This window comes from Borostomias antarcticus (assembly GCF_949987555.1).
Source record: "Borostomias antarcticus genome assembly, chromosome: 10".
NCBI classification, from domain to species: domain Eukaryota; kingdom Metazoa; phylum Chordata; class Actinopteri; order Stomiiformes; family Stomiidae; genus Borostomias; species Borostomias antarcticus.
In genome coordinates, this window is record NC_140243.1 from 8,030,531 (window position 1) to 8,044,657 (window position 14,127).

General features: G+C 43.1%; 2 protein-coding genes across 2 annotated transcripts; one reads left to right on the plus strand and one right to left on the minus strand.

The window, feature by feature from the left end:
• Window positions 1-1,415: 1,415 nt before the first annotated feature.
• On the plus strand, window positions 1,416-4,722 carry LOC311313917 (claudin-18-like; the record flags this gene model as incomplete). Its single annotated transcript, XM_084444166.1, has 5 exons — window positions 1,416-1,635; window positions 2,781-2,945; window positions 4,051-4,186; window positions 4,306-4,416; window positions 4,578-4,722. The coding sequence occupies 5 exons, from the start codon at window positions 1,416-1,418 to the stop codon at window positions 4,720-4,722; spliced, it is 777 nt and encodes a 258-aa protein (XP_084300292.1).
• Window positions 4,723-5,691: 969 nt separating this feature from the next.
• dzip1l (DAZ interacting zinc finger protein 1-like) lies at window positions 5,692-11,516 on the minus strand (the record flags this gene model as incomplete). Its single annotated transcript, XM_084443936.1, has 16 exons — window positions 5,692-5,847; window positions 6,015-6,160; window positions 6,421-6,623; window positions 6,836-6,977; window positions 7,203-7,392; window positions 7,570-7,703; window positions 7,855-7,932; window positions 8,025-8,055; window positions 8,167-8,295; window positions 8,547-8,609; window positions 8,707-8,820; window positions 9,140-9,301; window positions 9,488-9,600; window positions 9,962-10,046; window positions 10,428-10,988; window positions 11,502-11,516. 16 exons carry the CDS (start codon window positions 11,514-11,516, stop codon window positions 5,692-5,694), a joined length of 2,322 nt encoding a protein of 773 aa, XP_084300062.1.
• Window positions 11,517-14,127: the final 2,611 nt, after the last annotated feature.

The window sequence follows — 14,127 nt, forward strand, 5'->3', positions numbered from 1 at the left end:
CCGTATGTTTCACTGGGTGGGTCTGTTTACCTCAACTACTGTATGTTATATATTAATCAAACTAATCTCAGTCTGTCCTGATGAGGGACCATGTGACCTGAAAAGACCTGCAGTCTTGCAGGTGATACTGTATCCTGACACACATTTCCTATATCATTTTCACATTACCTGGTTTATTTGGCCTTTCAATGCATCCTAAGCTTTCAGCTATGACTAGTCCAGCTCAGCATGAAAACAAGTGTATTATTATTATTATTATTATTATTATTATGATTATATCACATAATCATACTGAAATTAATCAACATAGAAAGTCTCAAGCCTAGTCTTTATAACACTGAAAAATCACAGATAATAGGTAAAAAATACAGTATTTTGCAATTCATACAATCAAACAGAAATAACATGATACTACCCATGATCAACTGATGCTCTCAGATACATCTTTCTAGATATTCTTATGATATGGTCAGTCAAGTCCTACTTTGGAAGCGTACATAATCTCAAACTCAATTTAGAGTAGGATCAAATTAGGTATTGGTATGGAGCCTTTTCATATAATGTCTCAAGAATGACCACTACCCTCTTTCCATCTGAGTACAGATGTACAGTGTGCTTTTTTTGCACTGGGTATCAGCCTCAGTCAAATTGGTTTCAGTTCACTACAATCATATCAGTATTTACTTTAGCTTGGTCGGCTGAGGGTGGCACACAGTGAGGGTAGGTCCAGACTCAGTCAACAGTCACCTGGTATCGGTATCAGAAAAGAGCAAAAACATTACGCACAAAACAAAGGAATCAAAGAACGTTTTGAATCAGCACCTACCGTACTGTACATTTAAAAGATGAACTAGCTGCTAACTTTTCAACACACATCTAAAAACACAGACAATATTCTTCATAAAATACAATATATAATATATATATATACATCATAACTGGACACAGATACTGTATGACTAATGCTTAATTGTATCATTGATATGTGAGCCCTAAACCGCCATGTCTCTCGACATAGGTTGTAGCAAATTAATGGTAGGGTGGCAATGTTATAAAAGACCAGTGATGAGCATAGTTCTGATACCATAATCGTAGTATTCTAAAACAAATGTTTATGTGACAAAACACATCAAATGAGTTGTCTGAAACTAATAATGAGTAAGCGCAGCGCCTCCATCCTGTGTAACGGTTACTTCTGAGCCCCACCCTACTTCAGATGGCTGTGGGCAAACACACTGGGGCAGAGGGCAGGCCCTCCCCGGGGCCAGTACTGCCAGATGCCAGAGTCCGTCAGACAGAGACCCAGAGCCTAGACACACCCCCATACGGAGACTTAGGTGCTACTGTAAGAGAGCTACTGTAGCGGTCAAAGGTTCAGATTTGAGAGACCTCAGCAGCAGAGAATAGACGGCATAATGGCGGCGACCCTGTGCCAGGTGATGGGCTTCGTCCTGAGTATCCTAGGCGTGGCGGGGATTGTGGCCGCCACGGGCATGGACCAGTGGGGCACGGAGGACCTGTTTGACAATCCCGTCACGGCCGTGTTCTCCTACTCAGGCCTGTGGAGGTCCTGTGTCAGGCAGAGCTCTGGCTTCACAGAGTGTCGGCCATACTTCACCATCTTGGGACTACCAGGTAGGACACTAACCTACTGCCAACAATCTACGCTCGGAAATATAACACATACTGTACAGTATATGGACAAGATAGGAGACCAACGCCCGGGAATGCAGATCACATCACAGACTTAGAATTTTGTCTGTGATGTGATCCTTTTCAATGGTTTCTGAATAGGTACAGACTCTAACGGTAACATTTTGTTACACACTCAAATCACTTTTCTTTTTTTTTTTTTAATGAACAGTAGATTATTGCTGAACTGTAGAAAAAAAACTCAGCTTCAACTCAGCTACAAAACAGGCTTTCACCGACATTCACTCTGAATTAGGTACAGTACGTATGGCAGTATGCTGGGGTGTAGTTTAAATACAGATGTGGGAAAACTGTTGAATGCAGAGTTTATTCTCAGCCTCATCTTAAAGAGGTGGGTGAACAGATTTTACTTGGCTTTACTCTCCACTACACCCCTGGACGTATGATGAAATAACTAAATATGAAAGAAGGTCAAGCCACACCCATCATGGGCGAAAACACGGAAATGGACATCCAAAACTTCCCGATACTGACCGCTACTAGTGACAATTTTAAGTAAACATTTGATAAGAATGGTTCCCTGTTTCAAGAGCATATACTGTACTGTAGAGATACATGCCAAAGAATAGACTACCATTTCAGTCATTAGACACTGTGAGAGGGCACAGTAGATATCTGAAGCAGTGGACTTAAAATGGCCGCCTCAATGCTTCAGTTAACAGGATTCATGCTGGCAGCATTGGGCCAGTTTCTGATATCTGCTGCAACAGCGATGGATATGTGGGGTTTGCAGGACCGTTCTTTCAAAGTTGTAACAAGTGTTTACACCTATTCTGGACTATGGCATTCATGTGTAGGGACAGAATATGGTACTTCGGAATGCAGACCATATTTTACCATACTAGGACTACCACGTAAGACTTACTGGATCATAGTTATTTTTCAAATAAAAACTATTTAACAAAACAAAAATATGTTTTTGCAGTCCTATCCATTGAAATGCGTTGACTTCCATTCGTGGGTAGGCCTATTTGCAATGAGGTAGATCGAGAGGAATGAAGTGATCAACGAAAGGACTTCCTTTATGGTTGAAAATATACAATTATAGTATTTTGTTTGTCCCTCAGCTCTGCTTCAAGCTGTACGAGCCTTGATGATCGTGGGGATTATTCTGGGAGCCATCGGCTGTTTCATCGCCATTTTTGCTCTGAAGTGTCTGAAGATGGGAAACATGGATGACAACATCAAAGCCACCATGACCCTGACCGCTGGGATCATGTTTATTCTTGGAGGTATGTTGAAATTAATAGAATTGAAGCACTACAAGTTAAATTGGCATTTTATAACATCACTATTGTCTGAGATGAACATGGTATGTTCAAGAATAATAAACAATCCAAATTACTTACGTACCCTTTTCAGTATCCTTATCCTCTAAGTATCCTTAGTTTTGATATTTTAAAACTTGGAACAATTGGCACTGGCAGCCATTTTCCATATCACGCACAAACTAGGGATGTGCATAACTCACATTTTTCATGGTTGATTAATCAGTGGGTGGTGTTTCAATATTTTAAAATATTTTTCTAAAGACATGTTTATTTGAATAAAACATTAACTATGATCATACACAAAACATAACTATTATCAAACACTAAATTATTATGTATTAGTGTGTGAGGATGTTTGTTTTTGTCTAATTATAGCTTTGACCATCTGTTATTTGTTGCATATTGTGTTGTATCTTATGTATATTTTTTGTCAGGACGAGATGGTACAGTACATCTCAAGAGGTTTTCCTGAAAATAAAATACATTTTCAATATTAATGACCACAATTTAAAAATCGACTTTGACCATGAATATTTAAGCGACTGATCGGGCCCACCCCTAAAACAAACATGTTTATTCATGCATGAAAGGTGTGAACAGGTACGCAAACTGATGACCAATCATATGTTAGCCATGGTTGGCTTTATTATAATTATAAGTTCTGCGTCACAACTTTAACTTAGCCTGACACTCAAACTGAATTCCGTTTCACTTCATCGTCTGAACAGGCTCCCATTGTAGCCGTTTTCCAAGATGGGCATTGCTGAAAGAGTCCTCAGCGATTAGTTACTAATGATCTCCTAACCAATCACGTTGCACAGTTTAATTCAAAGAACGCATTCAAAGGACGTTGATTGGCCTGGTTGGAATTCCAACCAAGAGATCACTCTGGAGGAGAGCCTTTCCAGACCCTGAATTGCATTTTGAAAAGATTCAGGGGCTTGAGCTCCTGGAGCCAGGCTAACTTTAACCAATGCCAAAGGTGAAATTCAATAATCCAAAGCATTCATGTTTTGCTAGGATTCATATCTTGCAACTTAAACAAAACTAAATGTGTTGCCCTCAGGTGTCTGTGGAATCGCAGGGGTGTCTGCGTTTGCAAACCTGGTTGTAACCAGCTTCAGGTTCACCACATTCACAGATGGTGGATATGGATATGGAGGAGGAATTGGCATCCTGGGTGGAGGGTCTCTAACTCCAAGGTAAACACACAGAAATGGGACCAGAATTAAGCCAGTACACAATGACCAATACTTTATTGATTAATATATGTTTATATTTGTTCTTAACTGTTGTGCCATTGCATCTTGTGTGTCTCCAGATATACTTTCGGCTCTGCCCTCTTTGTGGGGTGGATAGGCGGGGCAGTGCTGTTCATAGGAGGGGTTTTGATGTGTTTCGCCTGTCGGGGAATGGTTCCAGATAAGAACCAGTAAGTTTAGTCTCTTCAGAACAGAACAAGAGGATTTGCAAACCCCAGGAATTTATTGAGATATAAAATACTATAATTTTCTGACCTCTAAATCTACTTTAACCATTACTCTTGACTATATAAATATACTCATATTGCTCCCTCACTTTCTTATTTCTTAGGTATGATGGGATGGCCTACAAAGCTGCCTCTCAGCACAACACCGTGTACAAGGCTGACGGCAGGCCAAGGCAGGCCTATGGTGAGTCCTACAGGGTCCCAAGCATGGAAGGAAGACAGTCCAATCAAAAATTTGACTATGTGTAATCCAGTCCTCAGCTGAACTCCACGCAAAGCTTGGAAGGTCATTTCCACAACCAACTATGATATTTGTTTATTGACAATTGCATAAAGATTTGGACATTTTCATACTGTTTCTGACGGTTAACTATGAATAATTCATATTAGCCAAGTTTGATGTTTTTCATTGTTACTTCCTGGCTTGTATATCACTGTCATTCTTGTATTCTATTTTATTTTTATTTTTTCTACAGTATACTATAGCTACCTATACTACATGACATTTTAAAGGTTTTAGGTCTTGTTATCAGGCATTTATGGGGACAATTGTAACTTTAGGATGCACTGTACTTTGAGTAACCAGTTAATCAAAACCATAGCACACACATTTTTATGTTTTTGAAACAAAATAAATGTAATAACAAGGATTGTTTGTATTCTCTTGTATTAGAATAAAAACGGAGATGCAATGTAAATATCACAATGAATATTGCAAGTCTATTTAGTTGACTTAAAAGGTAGTGTAATGGATTGCATTGCAATGTGAATAAGAAGACATTTATTCTTGAAATATCAAATAATTTATTAGGACACAATTGTCAATTGAAAAGTAAATAAATATTGTACCAGAAATCTGTATATAAAACTATAAAACATTAATATATCTAGTGAAAGCAATGACAGTAAAATATCTAGTGAAAGCAATGACATGAGAGAGATTATAATGACTTATTATTAGTATAGTGCTTTAAGGTTGTTAATCAGTTATAGCATTCATTAAACATGATCCTACCTTCAGAACACGGAAGGTAGGAGTAGGGTTGCTGTAAAGTTCAATCTTCAAAGCTTATAAATTGTGCAAATGCAAATTATTCTGCTCATTATGTGATACAGTTCACACACTTGTTTTTGATTGACAGAGCACACACAAGTGCGCACGCATACACACACACACACGCACGCACATACCGGCCAGCCAGCCAGCCAGCCAGGGCATTAATGCCCCCCAGCTCTGCTGGTGGAGGAGCTCCACACACTGGTACCCGACGTCCCTGCCACGTCCATGCTCCTGCGCCCCCCCTGGGGCATGCCCCCTGCTGGCAGGGGCAGGATCTCCTCCATGGAAGACAGGTCACTCTCCTCATCCGATAACTAGGAAAAACAGCAAGAGGAAAGACGTATGAGCAACCTTTCCATTAGTATAAGACAGGCTATTTTAAGTCTCACACTTAGTACAGTATAAGACACAAATAGTTGTTTGTGACAAATGAATCCTAAGGCAGCTGGATGGTGATGAAAAGACGTTATACATGCTCTACCTGTAGGTGCTTCACAACTGAATTGGGTTTGGGCTTGAGGGCAACAACGGTTGTAGGCGGCATCACTCTGGTTCCGCCCACTGGCCTAGTCACCGGAGAGCTCAACTGTCTCTCTAGGCTCCTGGTCAGAGATTTGACGACAGATCCTGCACGAGGAAACAGAAGTAGCTACAGTAGGTCGTACTATAAAAGGGACAGTTTATACTACTTTCAGCCTCGTTCTCCCGATCCAATACTGAAACCCCTTTGCCACTTGATTTCCATGTAAATGATGAGGAGAGCTGGACGGCTACATAAAATGCAGTTTATCTGTGAGACAATGCCGGTGGTGATAACAATAATCATCATCATCATAATAATAATAATGCATAAAGATACAGTAGGCAGCAGTCTTAAGAAGGACAACCTTGTACTCTGCTGGCATGGTGGTCGGTCGGAGGTGTGAGGCCCTCCGACAGCTCTGAGTCGGACCAGTCCTCTGTGGGGGCGGCGGCGGGGGGCCCAGAGCGGACCACCCTGACAGAGGGGGCCGATCTGCTGCCGGGGCTGGTCACATAGGCGCTGTCCCCTACGGACGCCTCCTCCTCCTCAGAGCTGAACGGAGGGGTGCTGGGAAAGAAAGACAGACGCCACAAACCTGAGACTTAAAGTAGCCTGTGCCCAGCTAAGAAGAGGAGCATATGAAATTAAGAGATTTTACCTCACAGTCCGAGAAAAACAAATTGTATTATGGCTAATAGTACACAATGGGGCCTTAATGTTTTAATGTTCAATGCAATAGTACAATACATATTTACATTTACAGTGTGTAATAGGCATACCTGTTTTTCTTTTGACGGGTGTCTGATGTCTGTGGGGACTGGGTCAGCGGAGCCTTCTCTCTCTTCCTGGGGGGGGGCTTGACTGGCGTGCTCCTGCGCTTGGCGCTCCTCTCCCGGGTAGGGCTTCCACGGAAACTCCTCTCTGAACACAAACATGTTAGCGTGCTGAGAGCAGAGGGGGAACATGGTCTCTTTCTAGTGTTGAAATTGTCCAGGGAGCAGATTAACGAACGAAACTGGGTTACGTTGTAGATCAGCTCACGTCCGCGTACAAAGTGACATGAAATAAGAGTTGTTGTGAGTGAGGCGTTGCATGTGGAGCAGTGCGGACCCGGGAGATTGGTGCTGGTTCTGGTGTTGTTCTTACTTTGGGCCTGGGTTGTAGATACAGAGGTGGGCTGGTTCTTCTGCAGACGCCGCACCCTGCGAGCCAGTTCATTGGCCAAACTCTCTCTGAGGTCCAGAAGGTTCCGGACCTGTCTGGATTTCTGCTGCCGCTGACCCGACACCAGAGAGCTCAGGCTCTTGTAGGTATTCTGAGATATGCCCTTGGTCCCCTAAAATGTACAAAAAAAGGACATTTCTATAATGGCCATCATAGGTATCTAACCAAAACAATTGACAACAGTGAGTTACAGTAAGTGCTCTATACTTGTGTAATGATGCCGTGATCCTTTTTCAAACAAATTGTACAAAAGTACACAAAAATATACACATAAAGAATACTGATCTACCTTTCTTAAGCCCATCTTCTCCAGCTTATCCTCCAGGGTCTCTTCCAGGATGGGCCTGAACTCCCTCACCAGGCCAGGGTTCCTGCGCAGAGACTCCAGCAACGTCCGCCTGGTTTCTCCTGACTCCTCCAGCTCTGCAGGACAGGATGACATTCCCCACTGTTATAGGGAGGCTCTCTCTGAGATGCTTTAATACGAAGACATTTTGTACCTTAAAAATCTAAAACAAATGTAGAAATGTATCGTTCAGTGTTTGTTGACTACGTCTACTCCAGAATAAATAACCTTGTTCTTCCTCTTCCTCCGTGCTCTCTTCCTCCACCTCCGCCTCTTGGACAGTTTGTTTGACAGGAGTATCTGACACTAAAGAACAGAAAATAATAACATTAACACTCTGTAATAACTGTAAACTTATGAAAGTCTTTCAAGGAGTATGACGGGGTAGTTGTTATTACCAGGCATTAGTCTGGCCGACAACTTCTTGATCTGAAACGCACACAGCAATTTTAGTTGCGTTTTTTATTATTGAAAAAGTCAGCAGGATTTTAAAAAAAAAGGTCTGCAGGCCACCCCTCCACCGTGAAGGCGTTAGCCCACCTTTTCTTCCTGGGTCCTGATGAGCCTGTCCTTCTGCTTGGTCTGGGTAGAGAGGGAGCTGATCTGCTGCTGCAGCCTCTGCAGGCCAGATGAGGGCTCTGACTTCATCCTCTCGTTCTCGCTCTGCAGCTGAGGACCACACTAAATCAGCGGGGGACTTCATACATACACTCATCAGCAGCCAATTCAGTGGAGCTACATACAGTAACGGCAGGTCAAAACGGCCCTCTGTTCCAGCGTCAACCAGCTTTGAGTTTGTAACACAGGTGGAACACTTAAGCAATAGTCGAAGTTGCTCGGCAACACTGCAATGTATCCATGCCGTGCATGTAATGCAACGCATCCTACAAAACATGCGGTGGGAATCTTGTCTATTCTACCTTCTGTCTCTCCAGTAGGTGGCTGCCCTGCATCTCCTTCAGCTTTTTCTTCCACTCCCTCTTCTGAGTGAGGGAGGACAGAGAGAGAGAGAGAGACACACTGGAAAATGGATGAAAAGAGAGATAAACGGTGTGAACGTGCGTTGTACTGCTCTGTTACCTGCTGAGCCAGCTGCTCCTTGTGCTCCCGTTCTCTTTGCTGCAACTCATCCTGATCTTGGAAAGAGCCTAGTTTGGAAACCGACACCTCTCTTGTCTGGATGTCATGCAGCCTCTGTAAATGGGGTTTGAATGTGGTCAACTCGCACATGTGCATTGCCCCGGCAAAAGTTGAGAGACTTCTTGGTACAGCACACCGGTTTCTAAAGACAAAGACTGTTCTGTTCATAGTGGTTAGCATTAGTCAAGAGTGATGTAGAGTGAAGTAGTGAAATAGATCAACAATGTTAATCATGATATGAAAAAACCTGCAGCAAGGGCTACAGAAGCAGACTATTTCTACATGTTCTTTCTATGGAACGTTCTTCACTGTTTACACTACTGGTACTGGTACCATCTAGTGGCTCAAAAACAGATCAGGATCCAGGACTCACTGCCTCCATGGAGGAGTTCTTGCTGGCCATATTTTTGAACTGCTCTAGAAAGAGCTGCTTCAGTTCGCTCATCTCCTCCTGGAAACTCCTTCTCTCCTCTTCCTTCCAGTTCTCCAGCTTCTGTCGCTCCGAGGCCTCCTTCCTCCGTTGCTCCTCCAGGTCCTAGTGGGGGATCAAACACTCATGAGGCTCTCTCTGGTACATCCATCCATTAGTACAGAAGGATAGATTTAGTCATGAACTGTGTAGCCGGGAGTATATTCTAGATGTGCTTCTGTTATAATATACTGCATGTGGTATATGGACGTGAGGGGTAGGTCCAAGTGTGTGTGTTCCTGCTCCAGTCACCTGCTGCCTCCGGAGGGCCTCTGCCTCCAGTCGACTCTGGGCCAGTTTCAGCTTCTCCCTTAGCTCCTCTATCCCATCCTCCATCTCTTGCACCTGCCTCTTCTTCTGCCGCTCTGAGGGAAGGACAAACCAACAACCAGCAATGAAATGGAACGCCCTAGTCTACTGAAAGAAAAACAGGGTAAAGTACCATTCAACGTGTCTAACCAGACAGACATGTTTGAGGGCATTTATTGGGAATGACTGACAGTATTAATTCAGTGAAAAATAGTAGGCTATGAAAGCCTAAAGATGGAAGCAGCACTCACGTAAGTGAGTGCTGCTTCCATCTTTAGGCTTTCATAGCCTACTATTTTTCATGAATATGGACCCCTGGGACTGAGCACCTCTCTTTTTTAACTTTTTAAACCACAGCCTAAGAAGCGTTCTTTTTCCTCTCTCAAAACAGTATTAATTCAGTGTTGGGAAACTAACCTGCGTCGGTTATTTCTGGATGCCGGCGCTGAAGGTGTGTTTGTAAGTAGGAATAATTGATGAATGATTTGTCACAGAACTGGCACTGGAAAAAATGGATTATTTGGTTAAGAGTTAGGATGATGGATAATACAGTAAGAACTGTCAGAGTTGACAAATTTCACTCAGGCCCAATTGTTTCTTTTACTTCTACAGAAGCACGTCATGTGAAGGCATCAACTTGAAAAGAATGCCTTTTATTATGTGTAATTATTACATTCTTGGCCAGGACAAACATGTTTCCAAACATCTCATCAAGATTTAGATTACAATTATAGTATAATTATAGCCTAGACTACACTAGAGTTCCTGGCAGGCCAATCTGACAAAATAGTCATGCAGTCAACACACATGAGACAGATGGGCTGGGTTGGATTGGGAGTAAAGGCAATTTGTCTCCTCCACCCAGAGGAGTCTAGATGTTCACCTTGTGGTAGTTGTTGGAACTAGCCTGCAGGAGTAGCTGCTGAGTGGCAATCATCTTCTTCCTCCGTCTGCTCTCTTGTCGAGCGGCCTGTAGCTCGGCGTCCAGACGAGCGCGCTCCTCACCCTCCTTCGCCGCCTGCGACAGCGCCCCCTGCAGACGGTCCTCCAGGCCAGACACCTGGGAGCTCAGGTAGTCCTGGCAGTGCAGCAGGTACTCTGTGCTGAGCTGGGACATGCGGAGCAGCTTCAGCAGGGCGGGGTCCGCAGGGTTGCAGCAGTGGGGGCACTTCTCACCAGTGACGTCACAGAAGGTTACCGTGAGGATGAACTCCTGCAGCGCGCCCACGTCCATCTCTCGAGCCACGCGCTCCACATCGAGGGCGGAGATGCGGCGCCAGTCCACAGCCTCTGTCCGGGCCCGGAAGCGCAGGGGAAGCATAGGAGCCTGGGAGAAAGGGGAGGGCGTGAGGGCAGAGGGAGGCTCACTGGAGAACGACCCTGGCATGACAGCGTAGGGGCGGGTAAAGCCTGGGTTGGGGTACAGTTGGCCTCTGAAGAAGTGCTGTGTACAAGAAAAGAAAGAGAAGACTTACATTTACTTACATTACTAATGTATTACTTAACTAGTGTTAACCAGTGTTGTTTACTGGGCTGCAGTTCATCTTAATTTATGTTGACAACTTTTTTTTTTTTTTTGAATTAGGAAAAAAATGACCCATTCTGTTTTACTAAGAAGCAAAACAATTAACTTAAACGTTTCCTTTCCAGATGAACTAGAATCTTACTTTATGGCGAATTATATGTCAGAACCTCACCTCGGTGAGTTTCTTGTCTTTGAAATTGAGAGTTTAACATGTTTTTGAAAGATTTTTCAAGGTGCCCATCCACATCCATTGTATGACCAAAACAGTGGTAAAGCAATTATCAGACTTTCTCAAAAGTGCTAGTTTTGTCAACGTTTTGATCTGAACCATTGTATATGATCATAAGTAACCTTAAAACAGGGCTAAACATGCATTTTCCCTTTACTACTCCTTTAAGACTGTGAAAATATGTATTATTTATTATTCGTTACCTGGTGATAGCTCATCTTGATTCAACAGGGCAGGCTATACGCCTTGGGAACAATGCTAACTTGATCAACGTGTTTCCCGAGAGAGTTGGAGGATTTGATCAGTCTCCTTGGAGCTTGTAAACATCTACTGCTTCTTACATGCATTGTTACACACACAGCTGGTTAACTGAGCTCCAGCTTTTCTACAGCGTGCTCGTGATGTCATCAAAACGTAAAGGCAATGCATTGCAAATATAGCTGGCTAGCTATCTTAAAAAGTTCAAACAATCTGGCATGCCACAGACTAGCTAGATGTATAGTTAGCTAACCAGCAAACAAGCTATAGCTAACGTACATTAGCTAGCTAGCTAACGTAGACTAGTCACTGTTGGTGTTCTTACCTGCGCCTTATAACGTTAGCACTATTGCTCTTTTGCACCAAACGCTTGTGCTTGTATCAGCATCAGCGGCAAAGAGGTACTAGGTTTGCGGTCGTTCAAACGAGTGTCGTTTGTGCAATTTGCACAGTAGGGGAAAACCATGGGGAAAACAAACCTTCACTTTCCAGGGGTTTGGCTGGGGTGATGCTCCAGATAGACAAGCAGGGTGGAGCAACAAGCCACGCGAAGACTGTTACCTTGGAAACGCTCTCAACTCTTCCAGGCCCGCCCCTTAAAGGTGCCGTATGTGGTTTGGCTCAGATGCGCTTTTTGTTATATTTTTTCCAGTTCTCATTACATCCCGACAGCAATAAATGAATAAAGTGCTCTGACACTAAAATAAAAAATCAGTAATCTATTAGAAACACTTATTATATTTTTTGCAATTCTCATTACATCCCGACAGCAATCAATAGGCTAAATAAAGTGCTCTTACACCATGGATGTACTAAAACTGGATACAGCCACTCCATTCACCGACCGCTATCAAAAGTGAAGCCCTAGTTCTATTAATACATCCATGAGCCCTATTGAACCGCGCCATCTTGGCAAATTTGTAGTCATTTGACTATTTCCGTTGCCTTTTGTACCTGCGCAGTTGTGCTTTTCTGGCCTTCTGGTGCCTTTTGTACTTCTGGCCTATAGGGGCGTCCACCAACAGGTTCACATTTATGTGAAATGTAGATGCACGTTCCCGGCTCTCCCCGCTTTGAGTTAGCAATGAAAACCGGCTTGCATATTAACCTGTTTTTGTCACATATATCCATTGGAGACATTACTTTTTTACCCAGGCATCTTAGTTTTAACAGGTTAATTATAGCTGAACATGTTTTGTATTAATTCCGTTCGCGATAACGTTATTGCAGCCAGGCTAAATTCCTCCAGGGAGCCAGTGACAGGCGAGTTGAAAAGCTTCACTCCCCACCAGCAGGAGCTTTGGCTGCTGCTACCGCATCTCGGATAACCCGCTGAGTTCGTGGCTGCTATTTCACATTCGCCCTTGATCAATCCCAATACCGATCCATGGTAATAATGAATCAATCATTCAGATCGGCAGTGTTGCATGCATTTTACAACATCATTGTTATGCTTTATCATCAGTTGATAAAGCATAAAGCAGTGTTAGCTTTATTAACATGATGTCAAGCCAGCAACGCAGACACAAGTTCAAGTTCCACAAATAAAGGTAGCCTAGTAATTCTAACAACAACGGGTCCCGGCTAAGTCTTTTAATACAATTGACTGTTTAATCAAATGTGTTAACAAAAAAGGGGAGTAGTCAACGCATACCGCTCAAAAAGGGTTTCATGCATATCGGGCCTGTAGTTTTTGTTTAATCCTGTCCGCATGCAGACAGACACAGACAGACACATAGACAGACAGACAGACAGGGGCGGGGCTTTGCCCCTGGGGCGGAGGTAATTATTGTTAGTCTCTTTGGATAAAAGCGTCTGCTAAACTCACTGTAATGTAATACACAGTATTTTACTTGATTTCTTATCTTTATCATTTATTCTGTTGTTCTGCATTTCGTTTTATATGTCCTTTTATAATGTGTTTATTGCACTTTTTATGCTTTTAATGTCTCATGTAAAACACTTTGAATTGCCTTTACAACGTGAGAGAAAAGTTGTACCAACTGCTTCAGCCACTGTCTGTTTGTTACAGACTGTTTCCATCCTCTTTTTTGTGTGGGGTTCATTGTCCAAACGTTGTGTTGTGTAGGCTAAATAGTCTAATAGGCTACCCATTTTATTTTTGTGAATTTTTTTTGAATGAAAAGTATTTTTGTGCGTGGTTGTAAGACAGCGCACCTAGAATAGCAAATGCCCAGTAGTTGTCACTCCCTGCTTCCCTCCCTGGCTTTCTCTGCCCCGTTGTTGACCTGCAGTTCTATGTTGCTACCACAAGAGGCAGTGGTCCCAGAACCTGCAGTTCTATGTTGCTACCACAAGAGCATTTACCGTTTTAGGCCACAGGAGGGCAGCAACAGGCTTAGATAGACTGTGGCTGTGTCCGAAATGCCTGCTACCTGCTACTTGCTATATAGCAGGCGAGAAGTAGCATGCTATATAGTACCTACTACTCCACAAAAAAGATATAGCAGGCGAGATGTCGCATGTAGCATGCTACTTGAGTCAGGTGATGGGAATGCGTGGGTTACGTCGTTACGCTGAGGCGAAAAGGCGTTCGGTTACCCAGACCTC